This window comes from Phascolarctos cinereus, unplaced genomic scaffold, assembly GCF_003287225.1.
Source record: "Phascolarctos cinereus isolate Bilbo 61053 unplaced genomic scaffold, phaCin_HiC Scaffold_2;HRSCAF=192, whole genome shotgun sequence".
Taxonomy (NCBI): Eukaryota; Metazoa; Chordata; class Mammalia; order Diprotodontia; family Phascolarctidae; genus Phascolarctos; species Phascolarctos cinereus.
Window position 1 is genome coordinate 172,128,987 of NW_027555625.1, and position 17,476 is coordinate 172,146,462.

At 36.4% G+C, this 17,476-nt stretch overlaps 1 protein-coding gene across 1 annotated transcript in view; it reads left to right on the forward strand.

Annotated features, from left to right (window-relative positions):
* The window catches only part of TMX4 (thioredoxin related transmembrane protein 4), a 95,387-nt gene that overhangs the window by 62,005 nt on the left and 15,906 nt on the right, over nucleotides 1-17,476 (forward strand). Inside the window, exon 6 of the mRNA XM_020985649.2 lies at nucleotides 3,444-3,545. Coding sequence (XP_020841308.1) covers nucleotides 3,444-3,545 — 102 coding nt within the window. The remainder of the gene's footprint in view (nucleotides 1-3,443; nucleotides 3,546-17,476) is intronic.

Sequence of the window (17,476 nt, forward strand, 5' to 3'; positions counted from 1 at the left end):
TTGCCATCTTGTGGGCTTTCAGGGTAGTCCAGTTGAATTGGTGTGAAAAGCTAAAAGCAATCCTGAAATTACGCAATTTAGTCTGTTGCTAAATAACAAAGTAGGTGAGACACAGTGCTTCTTTTAAGACAAACATATTTAACGTTTACTGAAACTTTTTAATGAAAAAGAAATATAGAGTCCCTTTAGACTGTGAGCTCCCTGAAAATAAGGACTTCTTTTTGCCTTTCTTTGTATCACCAGCATTTAGCATAGTGCCTGGCTTTCAATAAATACTAGTATTCCAGTTAGCCTCAACTTCTAGAATGAAGTGTGTGTGTGTGTGTGTGTGTGTGTGTGTGTGTGTGTGTGTTCTTTGTGTGCTTTAAAACATCATTACCAAACACCCAGAAATCTAGCTCTTTTAATTAATCTGACACCATTACAAAAATGTAATTAAATGAAAAGAGTGGGATCATGGGCACATGTAGAGGGGTTGTCATTGATGAGGAGAAAGGCCTCTTAATTATTGGAGATTGGAGTGAAAGGAGAGAAAGTGAGGAATGAGTTAAGGAGTTTGGAGATGAAGAGATAGGGAAAAGAAGGAGCTTATGGCCCATGACCTGACTTTATTTTCTTAGTCACGTATGAGGCTAGCTTCTTATAAGAGGGTGTAAAGAGGGGAACTTTGAGGACAGAAAAACTTGGAGCACCCTCTGTAGGGAATGGAGTAGGGAGAAATAAATGCTTCAGTGAGGCCCTGTTAGTTAACATAAATTTACACTGAATTCAGTCCGGTTGGTTGTACTATTTCCTTCAGCTAGCTGCATGGTAACAGTGGTGGAAGATGATGATGGGAGTAATCCAGGGTTGGTATTTAATAAGAAGCAGTAAAACAGAGGGACAAGAGATTCAAGAATAGCGGGCAGTGTGGAGTTAAGCTATTTAACCATAGCATCAAAATTAAGGAGGGAGAATGATAAAAACAGCAGGGATTATGGCCTGAGAAAGTACTGAGGATTGGAGGGATTAGAGGTTACAGAAGAAGTAAAAAGTATCTTCCACATGGTGCTAGAGTGAAGAACCTTCAGGATTCTTCTCCACCAGAGCTTTTCTCCAAGGGGTAGTAGTAGTAGAAAAGAGAAGGATAGTGACTCCCCCAGGAGCCTTAATGTTCATGAAAGGCCCTACCTGCCTGGGCACTTGGTCAGAAATGGAAGGCTTTGACATTGTGGTGACAAACCTCAGAAAGGAGCCTAAGAACAGTAAATTCTAGGGGCAAGAAAGGCTCCAAACCTACTTCTTCAGTATTGTTAAAACTTGAGCCCTATCCCAAGATCCAGTGATGGAGAGGCCAGGGAGAGACTAGTGGTGGGGCTGGGTCATTATTAGTAGTGCTACATCATTAGTTAGTCCCACTTTACTGCGTGCTTAGGAATAACAAAGTCTTATTGCAGAGACTCAGGAAAGAGTAGAGTCCAGAGCAACAAGTTGATTAGAGAAAAGAAGGGGCCTGTAGAACTTGTGGACTTAGGGCTGGAGCATCCATTTTCATTAGTCAGTGGCAGACCTCTGTTCCTGGCTTAGTGGTCACAAAAGGTTGTGGCTTTCTTATATTTGACCTGGGATGATGAGCAACAGACTTCAGGGTAAAAAGGTTTCCAGAGGGAGGAGATCTTAAAACCCAGTCCCTGAGTAGTCTAGGACTGGAGCAAGCCCTGTACCATTCAAGAGACAAAGGTTACAAAGGTTGACCATCTCCATGAGGGCAGATCCCAGAAGCAGTCACATATTCATGCTGCCTTATGTGCACATATTATCAGTACCAGGTTATGGCTGAAAAGTGAACACTCACTAATAATCTTCGTTGGGGAAGAACTGATGGAAATTCACAAAAAGGGTTCTGTTTATACTTCTGTTTTGAAATGTAGTAAAACTATGTTTTGATTCAGGATCACAGCAAATAAAACATTGGTTGAGCCTGTGTATCTGTAAAAAGATATAGAAAGGCAAATAGACAGGCAGAATCTCAGATTATTTTGGTGGTAATTTAAGATGACTGATAGTTTAAAAAAAAAAGATTAAGATGTATTCATCTTGTTAGTTTATTGTTCACTATTAGGCCAAGATTTTTAAAACTGCTGCTTAGATTCCTATGTGTATTTAAAAAATAAATAGTGTGTAACATTTTAATAATTTATATTTTGAGAAAATTAAGACTTAAAATGTACCATTATTGCATTGGCTGTACTAGAAGCCCATTTTCCTTAGGTTTTAAACTCCTTTAGAAAATGTGTATGTTTCATATGGTTTGCAGAATCAAAGAACCTTTATGGCTCTCAGTGCTAAGCATAATGCATTAGACAAATGTTTAATGATCGGTTGAATGAACAAATGTGATATTTATTGAGCATGGAAATGGGATTAATTTCCAAAGCAAGTGACACATCTGTGACGATAGAGAAGGAATCATAGCTCCTGGCAGTTATTATCTCAGTATCTTTTACTTAGGATCACTTTATTGAGAGTTGCAGAGGCCCTCAAAGGCCATCTAGTTTCTTAACACCATCATGTTAATGTAAAATGTAATGTGAAATGTGAAATCTGAGGCCATGGAGGTTGTGGCTTTTCCCAGGTACCACCTGCAGATTTCTTTCTGGTTGAGATTATGAGATTCCTGTGTGTTTTGTGTTCCTATGTGATTCCATCAGAATCAGAAACAATATTTATATGGTATTAATAACCACTGAAAAGATATTTGTTCTCCTGAATGACTGATTAGTTTACATAGGTAGCTGCTAATTGACTGAAAAAGACCCAAGTCTCCCGTCTAAATGATTTCTTTAATAATTACTTGGTGGGACTTGAAGTAACTTAATGCAGATCATGTGTTTTAAGAAAAACATGGAATTGATACAGTTCATATGTCTTTAAGCTTATGTGTAAGTTTAGGACAACTAAGTAGTAGAAGAAGAATTGAGGAGAGAGAACAATTTATTCTTTAAACAGTTGTCTTTAAATAAAAAATTTTAATCTAATTAAAATGGTAGGAAAAGACACACAAATATCTGGAGTTTGTAGATGCCATATGGCTTTGGAGCATTTCAGCAGGACAAGATGAAACCTAGCACAGAACATCATGAAGGAAATACGGAAGAACTCCAGTGTGATGGATGAATGGAACAATGAATTCCATGAGTGCCTGCAGAGATCAGGTATTCACTTCAGGCAACTCTTAAGCCCTACTATGTTTGAACTTATTCCTGCATTCCCGATCTATAATTTTATTAAAAAAATTATGACCATTAGGGGAAACAGTTCAGGTGCTGAAATATGTTTGATGATTGATTATAATTCACGTATAAAGTTAGTTCATTGTTTTGAGTGAATATAGAACAGAGGTAATCATATCCTTTCTTGCCCTCAACAGGAATTAATTTAGTCTTTTTTTCTTTCCATTTCAGCAACTTCACAACTATTTCACAGAGACTCTTGGAATTCCAATTTGGGGTTCATACTTCATCTTTGTTGTAGCCACACTTATGATTGGCCTTATCCTTGGTCTGGTAAGAGACTATTTTTCTCATTCTCCCTTTGTAAAGTAGGAGTTCTTAATTGGAGGTCCACAGACCCCTTTTGGGTGCCTGTATAAATTTCCTGAGGACTTTGAACTTGGATGGGAAAAAAATTACGTGACTATTTTCACTAATGTATCTCACATTTAGTAGTTCCTTTAATTACTTTTTAAAAAAGTCACTAATTTTGAGAAGTCCATCGACTTCACCAGACTGTCAAAGGTGTCAGTGATGCACTCAAAAAGATTAAGAACCCCCTCTTTAAAACAAATGATTAATTTTGTAGAAGGTAGAATAGAAAATGAATAAATATACAATTTTTCTTGTATGATTTTTTCAATGCAACTTAGGATTTCTTGTTAAATTTTCTTATAAGATACCACTCACTCTTACCTGTTATTAGTAATGCAGGCTAATTAAACTTCCATGCCATTAAAAATCTCATATTACTTTCAACTACCTCCTTACTATATCTTTAACTCTCTCCAAAATAAGCTGTCTAGATTATTACCTATTTTTTTCTGGCTCTCTCTCCTCTGATGAAGGTGCCTACTATCCAATGGCCAAAAGGCAACAACTGAGAAAAGGAAAAGGAAAGGGACTGCTTAGTAGTCAAACTGTAGGATCAGTCCATTAACAAATGAGTCAGCTATATATGCAAATATCACTATGAGGTTAAAGCACTGTGCTAATGAGAACAAAGTCATGGATTTGGCACACAGGCTTGTGGTCATAGATCATAGGATCTAAAGCTAGAAAGGTCTTTTAGAAGGTATCCAATTCAGCTTATGTTTGATAGAGCATCCCTACAACAACATACTTGATCAGAGGTCATCCAGGCTTTGCTATGATAATTATAGCACAGAATGTGCATTAGAGCATATGATAATAATAATAACAACAATATCAACTATCGTAATTGTTATTATTTCTCAAGGCAGCCTATTCCACTTTTGGATAACTGTAAACATTAGAAAGTTTTCTCTGACATCAAATCTAAGTTTTTACCTTTCGACTTCAACCCATTGCTCCTAGTACTGCTTCATCTCAGTGTGAACTGTTAAGTTTCACTCAGTTTTATGACCAAAGATTATGCTCTTTACTCTGGTCATTTGTCTCATAAATGTGCATCCAAAATTTCTACTACTTGAAAAAACAAGCAACTCTTCATTTTCCACATGGTGTTCTACTTGGTTTAGACCCCAAGAGCAATAACTCCCTCCACCCCTACAGTTTGAGGACCCTGGTGGTTCTCCTCATGTCTATACCCCTGCCCCTTTTCAGAGCCCTCTGTATGTTGACTTCCCCCGCATTAGATTGCAAGCTTCTTGAGAACAGGGACTATCTTTCTTTATCTGTTTGTGTGTCCATACTTAGAACTATGCTTGGCACATAATAGGCACTTAATAAGTGTTCACTGACTATTGACAAGCAGCAACAGTTGACAGCAGATGCCCGGTCAGTGACTGGTCACTAGTATCCTCTTTATATGTGAAGGACAATATTCCAACTCTATGTGAAATTTTTCCATCTGTATATGTTTGAAGGAGAGAATTAAATAGCAAATATGCTATAATAATTGCTTATGAACGCAGTAGAACAAATCCTATTAGTCAATTACAGGTGCATTAGCTAATTTCATCTCCAGAATAGTGAGTCATTAAAACACTCCCTCTCCTTACTTAGACAATTGCAAGTTGTCTGTTGTGCCTTAAACTCCTGTTAAATTCTGTGGAATTTCACTAATTGCAATAAAGTTGTATGCTAATTGCTGGTTCTGATTACATATACTGAAAATACCTGATGACTTAATTATGGAGAAAAAACAAAAATGTTTCTCACTATCACAGAATTTTCAGAGTTAGAAGGGACCCAAGAAAGCATGTAGTCTAGTCCATGTTTGTGCTATATAAGCGTTTGAATGCTTGTACCCTGACTCCTCCTCTCCTTGACATTAAATAATTCTGTTTTTACATTTGACACTTTTTGATGTTGTTGAGCATTTAGACTGTCCAGCTACTTTTTTATGTGTTTGTGTTTCAAACAAAAACCTTTAAAGTGTACCGTTAAAACAAATCTGGGGGCCCAGAGTGCAATCGAAACCAACATATATAATTCAAGGGAACTAGGATAGTTTAAGATAAACATACCCTTTTAAGGCATCCTATTATTCATCTTTGAAAGTTAGTTATTTTTATTTTCACACTTGGATTTTTTTTTCTGTTTGCCTATAAGAAACTACTTTGTTAGCTCTGTGGTAGATGCTGGGTTATTTTTTAGTTGCTAATTAGCATGTACCCAGTGTTAAGTCCTAAAGGAAATTAGCTAGTATACTTAAAAGAAATAAAATATACTCTGCTTCTCCTTTTTTGTTTTATTTATTTTTGGTAGGTTATCATAGGAATTTGCTCCATTATTGCAAGACCATGACTGAATTTGCTGGAATAGTGTTTCTGTGCTTATTAACTTGGGGAATTAGTATAACCCAAGTATCCTGAAGATCAGGACATTATTGTTAAGTATAGGTAAATGGTAATGTTTACTTGATGAAGTAGTGAAAATTATCTTCTCATCATGACCTTTGTTTTTGAAGGAATTTAATGAATGTTTGTTGACTGACTAAAGTTGACCTTTTCTGAGAACTCATTTTTTTAAATTTAGGTAAGCCTTCCCCCAGGTATTTTCTATGTAATCCTATCTGCACGAATTGTTTCACTATTAGAATGCAAACTCATTTGCTTTTGTCTTTGTATCTCCAGCAGTTACCACCATTCCTGACAATAGTAAATACTTAATAGATGTTTGTTGTTTTTTTTTTAAATAAACCTGTAGTAAAAGGACATTCTTTAGATGTGGCCATTCTCTTCCTCAGCATCATCACAATCATTTATATAGTGCTTTAAGGTTTGCAAAGTGCTTCATAAATATTTCATTTTATCCTTACAACAGCCTTGGGAAGTAGATACCCTAGTTTACAGATAAGGAAACTGAGGGAGACAGAGGTTAAGCAGCTTGTCCAGGCTTGTACAGGTAGTAAATATCTGAGTCTAGATTAGACCTCAGAGCTCCTCTGATTGTAAGTTCTTGCCGCTGCACCACCTAACTGCCTTAAAAAAGAAGAGAGACAACTTGTTTGTTATCCAGAGGTAAAAGTGATTATATGCTTTAGAGAAAGTTTTAAAGGAAAAAAAAATGTGATCCTCTTGCTTAATCAGTAATCAAAAATAATTTCAAAGAAACAATAAAGGTTTACTAAGCTCTTACTATATGGAGGACATTGTGTTGAACATTATGGGAGATAAATAATTTAGATAAGATGGGCAATTTCCTCTTGAAATTTACCAAAGAGGAAAGTAAAGTATTTCAGGTGTAGGGAACAGAATAAATAAAGCTAAGAAAAAGAACATAAGGCATGATGGGGGATGGGGTGGGGGGGAAATAGTTGTTCTGTTTCTCTGCAACATAAAGATTGTGAAGGGATATAATAAGTGATAAGGCTAGAAGGTAAAACAGTGCCAAATATCTAGGACCTTGAAGGCCAAAGATTTTATTTTTTATTTTACTCAGTAGGCACTAGGGACCACTTAATAAAATGTTATGGCTACATTATGAAGAATGGAGTAGAAGGGACGGAGAAAATCACCTAAATTTGCAAATAGGAAGGAATGGGAAACAAGCATTTGCTACTATATGCCAGGCGCTATACTAAGTGCTTGAGGCTTCACTTGCCAAGATACCTAGCCAGCCACATGGTCTTCCACTTCCGTATTTCATTAGCTACTATTTTTGCCCTTTGAACTCTCACTATTCCCATCCTGAGGATTCTCATGGCTAGGTAACTCATAGCAGCTGACTTCTCTGCTCCTGTTTGATGATAACAATATATACCATGTATACAGCTTTTTAAGGTTTGCAAAAATGCATTGCAGCATTTTCATTTCTAACTTGTCAGTTATTCCATAATGACATTTTTATTAGCTTCAGGCATTATTATCATAGAGGGACCTGAAATCCTCTGGTTTCATAAAATTATGGCACAGGAGGGGCCTCAAGAATCGGCATAACACCATCTTTAGTCAGATGAAAAAACTGAGGCCCAGAGAAATAAAATGATTTGTCTGATGTCACGCAAATAGTATCTTCAGGCATACTTTATTCTAATTGATTTACTCATTCAGAAATTAAGTAACTAACCTGGGCTCCCTGGCTTCCTTTAAGTTTCAAGACACTGCTCTCTCCTGGTTTTTCTCCTACCTATCTGACCCTCCTCAGTGTCCTTTGCTGGATCTTCCTCCAGATCATGCCCTCTAGGTGTCCCTCAGGTTCTGTCCTAGACCCTCTTTCCTTCTTCTCCTTCTACACTATTTCACTTAGTGATTTCATCAGCCCCTTAGGATTTGATGACCATCTCTCTGCTGTTGATTCTCAAATCTACCTTTCCTGTCCCAATCTCTGTATTGACCTCCAGTCTTACATCTACGACTGACTTTCATACATCTCCAACTGGATGTCCAGTAGGCATCTTAAACTTGATAATTCCAAATGGAACTCATTATCTTTCCCCCAAACCCTCTCTCTCCTTCCTTCTCTGTTACTTTAGAAGGTAACACCATCTTCCTAGTTCCTCAGGCTCACAATCTAGGAGTTATTTTGGATTCCTCCCTATGCCTCAACACTAATGTCTAATCTGTTGCCAAGGCCTGCCAATTTCACCATTGCAACATTTCTCAGATACACCTTCTCTCCTCTGACACTGTCACCACCTTGGTAGAAGCCATTAACACCTCATGTCTTGACTGTTGCAGTAGCTAATTGGCAGGTTGGCCTGCCTCAAGCCTTCCCACTCCAATCTGTTTTCCATTGAGCTACTAAAATGATTTTCCTATAGTGCAGGTTCAATCAGTATCTTCCTATTGCCTCTAAGAGCACATACAAAATCGTCTGGTATTCAAAGCCCTTCATAACTTAGTTCCTTCTTGCCTTTGCAGTCTTCTTGCACCTTACTCTCCAACACATACTTTTTGATCCTGTAACACAGGCCTCCTGGCTCTTTCACAAACAAGACAATCCATCTCTAGACTCTAGGCATTTTGCTCCCCTTCACCCTCCACCCTGTCACCATACCTGGAACATTGCCTCCTCTGCTCTGTCTCCTGACCTCCCTGGCTTCCTTTAAGTTTCAGCTAAAATTCTACCTTCTAGAGGAACCCTTTTTAATTCCAGTGCCTTCCCTCTGTTAACTATTTCCTATTTAACCTGTATATACCTTGCTTGGTATATATTTGTTTACGTGTTATCTCCCTCATTAGATTGTAAGTCTTTTAATTCTTTTTTAAAAATCTCTACCATTTATCAGAATGTCTGGCACATAACAGGCTCTTAATAAATGTTTATTGATTAATTGATTAGAAGTTTCCCCCTTGATTTAAATCACAAATTGGAATTAAAAATATGCAAACTTCTATGCTAGGTACTAGGGTTATAAAGACAAAAACAAAACAATTTTAAATCTCAGATAAAGTAATTCATAAGAGAATATCAAATATGTTTATGTGTATGCCCTTCCAATTCTAAATCCTGCAAATATGTGTAGTTTCAATCATATTTATTTTAGAATGCAATACCACTTGAAGAATCTAGGAGGCATGATATGGATGAGCAGTTGAGTCACTTTACTTGCATAATTCCAAACTGAAATCCAGGAGAGTTAAATCACTTCACAGGTCTATCTTGCCACAGCCTCTCTAGCAATTGCTGTTCCCATCTTTTGTCTTTTCTAATTTTCACAATGTGAAGTAAAAACTTAAAGTTCTTTTGATTTTCATTTCTCTTAATCTTTATGATTTGGAATGTGTTTTCATGCAATCATTTGTAATTTGCAGTTCGTCTTTTGAAAATTGTTTATGTCCTTTTACCACTTATCAATTAAAGTATTACTCTCAGCGTTATAAAACTGTGTCAATTCCTTGTATGTTTTGCCTATTTAATGCAAAATTTTCTCTTTCTAAAATTTCTCTTTTAGTTCTGTCTTAATTGATTTTTTATTCATGCAAAAACTTTAGAATTTAATTTTGCAAAGTCAAAATTGTCTGTTTTATCTTTTCTGTTCTTTTCTGTTACATGTTTCATTAAGTCACGGTTATGATCCTTGTTTTGTCTGTTTTAAAAATTTTTGTCTTATGGCACAACCTTTTACAGGTCATGGGTCTATTTTGTACTTATTATAATCCATAGTATAAGATGTTGGTTTTAACCTTATTTCTGCCACACAACTTCCTAAGCTTCCTAATAGTTCTTGTCAGAAAGGGTGTCTTCCCAGTAATTTATCTCATTGGTTTTATTAGCACTAGACAACTTATTTCTGTTTTCAGGGCTCCTGTTTCTTGCTTCTATCATATTTCACTGTTATACTTTCTGTTTTTTAATCAGTAACAAATGGTTTTGATGATCACTGCTTTATAGCAGTTTGAGATCTAGTAATCCTATGCTGTAGTCATTCATATTTTTTACCTCATTATGTCCTTTAAGATTTCATATCTTTTGGGGGAAGCTAGGTGGCACAGTGGATAGAGCACTGGCCCTGGATTCAGGAGGACCTGAGTTCGAATCTGGCCTCAGACATAACACTAGCTGTGTGACCCTGGGCAAGTCACTTAACCCCATTGCCTAGCCCCCCCCCAAAAAAAAAGATTCCATATCTTTTGTTCTTCCAAATTAATATTATTATTTCATCTGGTTCTAAAAAGGTATCTTTTTAGTAATTTGATTAATATGGCACTAAATCTGTAAATTAATTTAGGTTATATTAAAGTCAAAAGATTTTTAATTTGAGATAGCCAAATAAAGGGTAAAAGGTTTGAGATTTATTTTGCTTGTCATAGTCTGGCAAATATCTCAATCCTTCCCTTCACTTTGCATAGTTAGACAGCATCTAACATCAGATTGTATTTTGCCAGATGTGATATAAATCTGTCTAGTGAGTCACAAGATTAATAACATTTTAATATTTTTGTTCTCATCCTTTGGGGAGTAAATCTTAACCATGAAAAGATGGAGAAAAATAACTACATATGAATTTTATACAGTTTTGTTCATCAATACTTTAGATATTCATTTTAATTGTTATTTTACCTTTGCTAATTTTATTCTTCTGTGTATACTTTCTGCCCTCATTTAAAACCACTTAATGACATCAGAGTCAAACATCTGTGACACTGCCATCTGTTAGAACTAAATGGAACTGACATACCAGTGTGTTCAGATGTCCCTAGATAATCATAGGAACATTGGTTTCCAAAGAGGAAAAAACATACTTCAAAAACATTTGCTAATCCTTCTCAATCCAAGAAAATATTTCTGAAATGTGTACTTGTGCTTGGCAGATTAGATACAGATCATAACCATTTAATACTTTAATATCTAAAATTAATAGCATGAAAAAATCAACTTAGGTTCCTAAATAAAATCCCCTTCCTTTCTTCTCTTTGTTTTTATCATTCTGTAATGCTTACTGCGTAGTTGATACCCAATAATTGCTTGATTATTGGCTAATATTACTGGAAACGTAGGAATACTGAAAACCAAATTATGAATAGATTAGAAAAATGAATCCCTTTCTTTTATACCACGTTTCCTTATATAGCTTTTCAATGCAAGGCACAAGGGTTAGGTACTGTGGAAGATACACATGAGTATACTATAAGGTAAACTGAGGGAAGGCATGCTAAGTGGCGGGGGGGAGTTATCAATGAAAGCTTCCTAGAGAAGCTGGCACCTGATTTGAACCTCAAAGGAAGTCACTGATTTTTTATAAAGGTCAGAGGACAAAGAAGTTACTTTCAATTTTGAGATGAGGGCTAGAGCAATGATGGAATGGAAATCACAAAAACATTTATGGAAGAAGAGGCTTTTTTATCTGAGCCTTTTAAAAGATGGAAATTGGGAGAAGGGCATACCACCCTTCCAAAGGGAATACCATGAGTAAAGGCGTAGTTGTAGGAAAATTCAGAGTATAATGAGCATAAGGTATACAGAGGGAATATAGGAAATGTAAGTTGGAATCATACTGTAGAGGCTCTTAGATACCCAAGTAAGGAATTTGAACTTTATTTGGCACATAATAGAGAATCATTGCAGATTTTTGGGAGAGTAGAGTGACAGTATCACAACTCTTAAAAAGATTTATATAGTCAAAATGAAAATATTTTCATCAGAAAAAATACTGTGCTAACATATTTAAACTTTCCAGTTAACTGTTTGTCAGTTGCTATTGGGACATTCTGTTTTCTGTGACTAACTGATTTCTTGGGAATACTCTCTGTTTTGAAAAGACAAGTATCTTTTCATGTTTTTCCTCTTTTAGAATACTGTGAGAAGAATTCTGAAATTGTCATGTAATTGGAAGAAATAACATGCATTTCAATGATAGAGAACATTGACATTCAATACAGAGCTTATGAAAGAACAGATCCTTATATGGGGAGGTGTGTGTGTGTGTGTGTGTGTGTGTGTGTGTGTGTGTGTGTATAAATATATAGGTATGGATATCTATATCTATATATTTATCTACAGAGGGAGCATGGTTTAGGGGAAAGAGCTAAGACAATTTGAGTTCCAGTATTGGCTCAAGCACTAACTACCTTTGTGTGACCCTGGACAATTCCTCTAACTTCTGTGAGCTTAACTTTTCCATAAAATGAGGAGATTGTATAACATGACTTGTATTCATTCAGACAGCAAGCTTTCATTATGCCATGCTGTGTGCTAAGCACTACACTAGGGATAAAAAAAAATGAAACATTCCTTGACCTCAAAGAGTTTATATTCTATAAAGGTAACAACCTATATACATATAAATAAATGCAAGATATATACAGAATACATAGAAGGTAAATGGAAAGGAGGGTAAATTCGAAGTTGAGGGGAACAGGAAAGGACTCATTAGAAGGTTATGATTAAGCTAAGCTTTGAAAGAAACTAAGATTTTTAAAATGTAGATTCTAGGATAGATCCTCTCTAATTATAAAATTTTATGGGGATGAGGACCAGGAACTTGACTTATAATTTCATTGGCATTCCCTGATGAGAATGGCAGTCTGCCAATGCAAGTCAACACCTTCTCTTCATTTATAGACTTAGAAAATTGCCTAAATGAATAAGAGATTAAGCAACTTACCTAGCTAGTATCACATAGCCAGCATGTATCAGAGGTGGGACTTCCTGGCTACAAGACTGGTCCTCTATCTTCTATACCATGCTTCATCCTGTTGTGATTTGTAATAAAGAGGCTGTCTGATACAATGAAAAAAATCTTGAATTTGGAGTCAAAAGACCTCAGTTCAAATCCCTGCTCTGCTACTTACTATATCTGTATTTTGAGATAAGTCTCTCAAGATCTCTGCCCTCTAATTTTCTCATCTCTAAAACACTGAAGTTGGACTAGATGACCTCTAGAATTCCTTCCAGATATGATGTGTGATCCTACAATAATCTCACTTCCTTGTATCATTAATTCCCCACCACTACCTTTTCCTTCCCTGCAAAACAAGAATGACAATTGATGGACCCCCACTCCCTTTAGATTTATGTATTAATTCAATGGACTTTATTGCTTTCAATTTTGTTAATCTCTTCTCTGGTTTTCTTTTCTTTTCTTTTTAACTTTTTCCCCTACATTTAAGTTCCTGCCTATCTTCCTCTCTCCCTCCCCACTAGCAAAGGCCACCATTTGACCAGATTTATAAATATATGTAAAAACATACTACGTGTGCTTCTATTTATTAGTTCTTTGCTGGAGGTAGATAGCATCTTTATTGGTCCTTTATAGTACTCAGAATAATGTGGTTGTTCACAATACTTCTTCAGATATTGCTATTACTCTACATAAGTTGTCTTGCTTCTGCTAATTTCACTTTTCACAATTTCATGCAAGTCTTTCCATGTTTTTCTAAAAACATCATTTCTTACAGCACAATAGTGTTCCTTCAAAATCGTATACCACATCTTGTTTAACCACTCCCGAGCTGATGGACCTCTCCTCAATTTCTAGTTCTTTGCCACCACAAAGAGAGCTGCTATAAATATTTTAGAACATATAGGTTCTTTTCCTTTTTCCATGATCACCTTGGCAAATAATTAATGGTGGTATTGCTGTCAAAGGATATAGGCAGTTTAATAACTCTTTGGGTGTAATTTCAGATTGCCCTCTAGAATGGTTGGATCAATTCACAGTTCCACCAACAGTGTATTAATGTCCTAATTTTTCCACAGCCCATCCAACATTTGTCATTTTCCCTTTCTATCATTTTCGCCAATCTGATAGGCATGAGATGATATCTCAAAACTGTTTTAATTTACATTTCCTAATCAATAATGGTTACAGCATTTTTATATGACTATATATAGTTTCAATTTCTTCATTAGAAAACTGCCTGTTCATATCCTTTGACCATTTATCAATTGGGAAATGACTCGTATTCTTATAAATCTCACCAGCAGATTAGTTTAGGTACAATTGTCATTTATATTATGTGGGCTATGCCCATCCATGACCAATTACTATTTTTCCAGTTGTTTAAATCTAATTTTATTTGTATAAAAATGTTTTATAATTATGTTCATGTAGTTACTGGGTTTGTCTTGGCAGGTATGCTCCCAGGTATTTTGTACAGTCTAAAATGATTTTAAATATGGTATCTCTTACTATCTCTTCTTGCAGGTTTTTGTCAGTGGTATATAAAAGTGCTGATGATTTATTTGGCTTATTTTATATCCTGGTACTTTGCTAAAATTATTAATTGCTTCAACTAACTTTTTAGTTGAATCCCTAGGATTTTCCAAATATATCATCATATCATCTACAAAAAGAGATAGTTTATTTCATTGCCCATTCTGATTCCTTCATTTTTTTTCTTCTCTTGTTGCTATTGATAGCATTTCTAATATAATATTGAATAATACTGGTGATGATGAGTATCCTTGTTTTACTCTTGATTTTATTTGGAAGGCTTCTAGCTTATCCCCATTACAAATAATGCTTGTTGATGGTTTTAGGTAGATGCTTCTTATCATTTTAAGGCAAAATCCATTTATACCTATGCTGTCAAGTGTTTTTAATAGGAATGAGTGTTGTATTTTGTCAGAAGGTTTTTTTCCATATTGAATAATCATGTGATTTTTGTTACTTTTATTATTGATATAATCAATTATGTTAATAGTTTTCCTTGTGTTAAACCATCCCTGCATAATCCCACGTGGTCACAAGTGTATAGTCTTTGTTGTTTATTATTGTAATCTTTTAACTAGTATTTTATTTAGGATTTTTGCATACATATTCCTTAATGAAATTGGTCTTTAATTTTATTTTTCTATTTTTATTCTTCCTGGTTTAGATATCAGTATCACATTTGTTTTCATAAAAGGAGCTTGGTAGTATCCCTTCTTTGCCTATTATTCCAGATGATTTACTTAATATTGGAATTACTTGATCTTTAAATATCTGATAGAATTCTCTTGTAAATCTGTCTGGTCTTGGTGCTTTTTTTCTTTGGAAGCTTATTTATGGCTTATTAAATTTCTTTTCCTGAAATAGTCTATTTTGATACTCTATTTCCTTTTTTGCTAATCTGGCAGTTTATATTCACTTTCCCAGCATCATATAGTTAGTCTTTTGGGTGTAGGGTATATTCAGGGAAGACTAGCTCATCTGGTGTGAGCTATGTTGAACCCTTTTCAGGGCTGCTTTCCACCTTTGTTGTCCACCTGATTCACCCAACTGTCACCTGTGGTTTCAAGAAGCTGTAGCATGTAGCCACACCATGGTAAGTATTCTCAGCAGTTGGGCTAACCCAGATTGAGGGTAACCAAGAGGCCTCAAACCCATCATGAGCTAGGAGGGTGTCTACCCTAAGCATGTGAAGGCTTCCCCTGCTGCAGTGGGTTGATAAGGACATTTTGTTTCAATGCCCATGAAGGTACCTGAAGCAACCACTGTAGAACACTTAGAACTTGGTTCTAAGCATCAAAGATGCCAAGGTTATCCACTGCATCCCAAGCCATCACCAGTCATCTTGACTTTTGTCTTGCCCCTAGACTCTGATGTCTGTGGAAGAGAGTGTGAGGCTGATAACTTCACACAACTCCATCTCACTTTGATCCAAATTATGTGGAAGTCAAAAATATTACCAGTACAATTTTATCATTTTTACTCCCTCAAAATCCTGTGGTGAAAGTCAAGTGACAAAGCACCACATGCAAGTACTCTGGAAGCAGTAGTCACAACCCTGCACATAGGTGGCCCAGTCTATAGGATCATCTTCTCAGTGGACCAAAGGAGCAGTGGAATTTGGTAGCCCCCTGGGTGTCTGAGCAGCCTTTTTTAAGGACCACACTGCTTACCTCCTGGCATGAAGAAGGGGCTAGAAAAGGTAATATAAAAATTGTCTGCTTTATCCAACCCTGGCCTACTTACTGTGGCAGGCAGGGATCCCATCCTGTGGTCGAAACACACACACAAAAAAATGTACTAGAACTTATGCAGAGGTGATTCTATTCACTACCAGTACATGAAATATATGCATACTAATGGGCCACATGAAATCAAGTAGACTTGAAAGACAAAGAGTTTTTTGTTGTGAGAGAACTCAGAAGGTATCACATCCAGATAGTAGCCTTGAGTAAGACAAGGCTGGGAAATGAAGGCTAGCTTACCAAAGTCAGAGCTGGATACACATTTTTCTGGAGTGGCCACAATGATGGGGACTGCTGTGAAGCTGGCTCAGGTTTTTCAATCAAAAACCAATCTAGTCAACAAGCTTGTATGCCTACCAATAGGAACAAATGACAGACAAAAATGGCAATATGATTGCCACTTTCAGGAAAGCTCCATACCACTATCTTTGGTGCATATGTTCCTACTATGTCAAACCCTGATGAAGTCAAAGAAAAATTTTATGAAGACCTGGAGACCCTCATCATCAGTGTGCTGAAAGAGGACAGGCTTGTTATTCTGTGTGACTTTAATGCAAGAGTGGGCCCCAACTACAAGACATGACAAGGAGCCCTTGAGAGGAATGGAGTTGGAAACAGCAACAGCAGTGGTCACTTACTAATGAAGACTTGTGCATCTCCTGACCTTCTCATCATCAATAACATTTTCCATTTGCCTAAATGTGATAAAACTTTGTGGATGCACCCTCACAACAAACGTTGGCCTTTAATAGAGTATGTCATTGTAAGGAAAAGAGATAGACAGGATATGAGAGTAATGAAAGCCATGTGTGGCACAGACTGCTGGACTGACAATAGACTTATCCTCTCCAAGCTAAACATTGCATTCAGCAAATGTGATGGCTTCAAGGCAAGACAACTATCAGACGATTTGATGTCAGCAGATTAGTGCTTCTCCACCTGTGAACAGTTTATTGCTAATGGTAAATTATGTAACTTGAAGAGGCTACAAGCCAACACTGAAGTGGAGGGGAGAGTTGGTGTGTAATTTTTTGTCCACAGATGCTTATGCACTCAATGCAGCCACTGATGCTGAGATGTAACAGAGTATGGCTTGATTCTCTGCAAATTCTGTGCAAATTTTGGCCTCACAATTAACACCAAGGAAACAGAGGTTCTCGCTAGCCAGCACAGCACCATTTATACATGGAACCATTGGTTACAGTAAATGGAGAAATTCTGAAAGCATGGATAAGTTCACTTACTTTGGTAGTATACTTTCTAGGGATATACACGTAGATGATGATATTGACACATACATTGCCAGAGCTAGCTCAGCATTTGGGAGGCTCCAAAAGAAAGTGTGGCAGATAAGAGGTATTAGGTTGCCTACCAGACTGAAGGTCTATAGAATTGTGGTGCTAACCTCATTGTTATATGCCTGTGAAATCTGGACTATATACCAGTGCCATGCC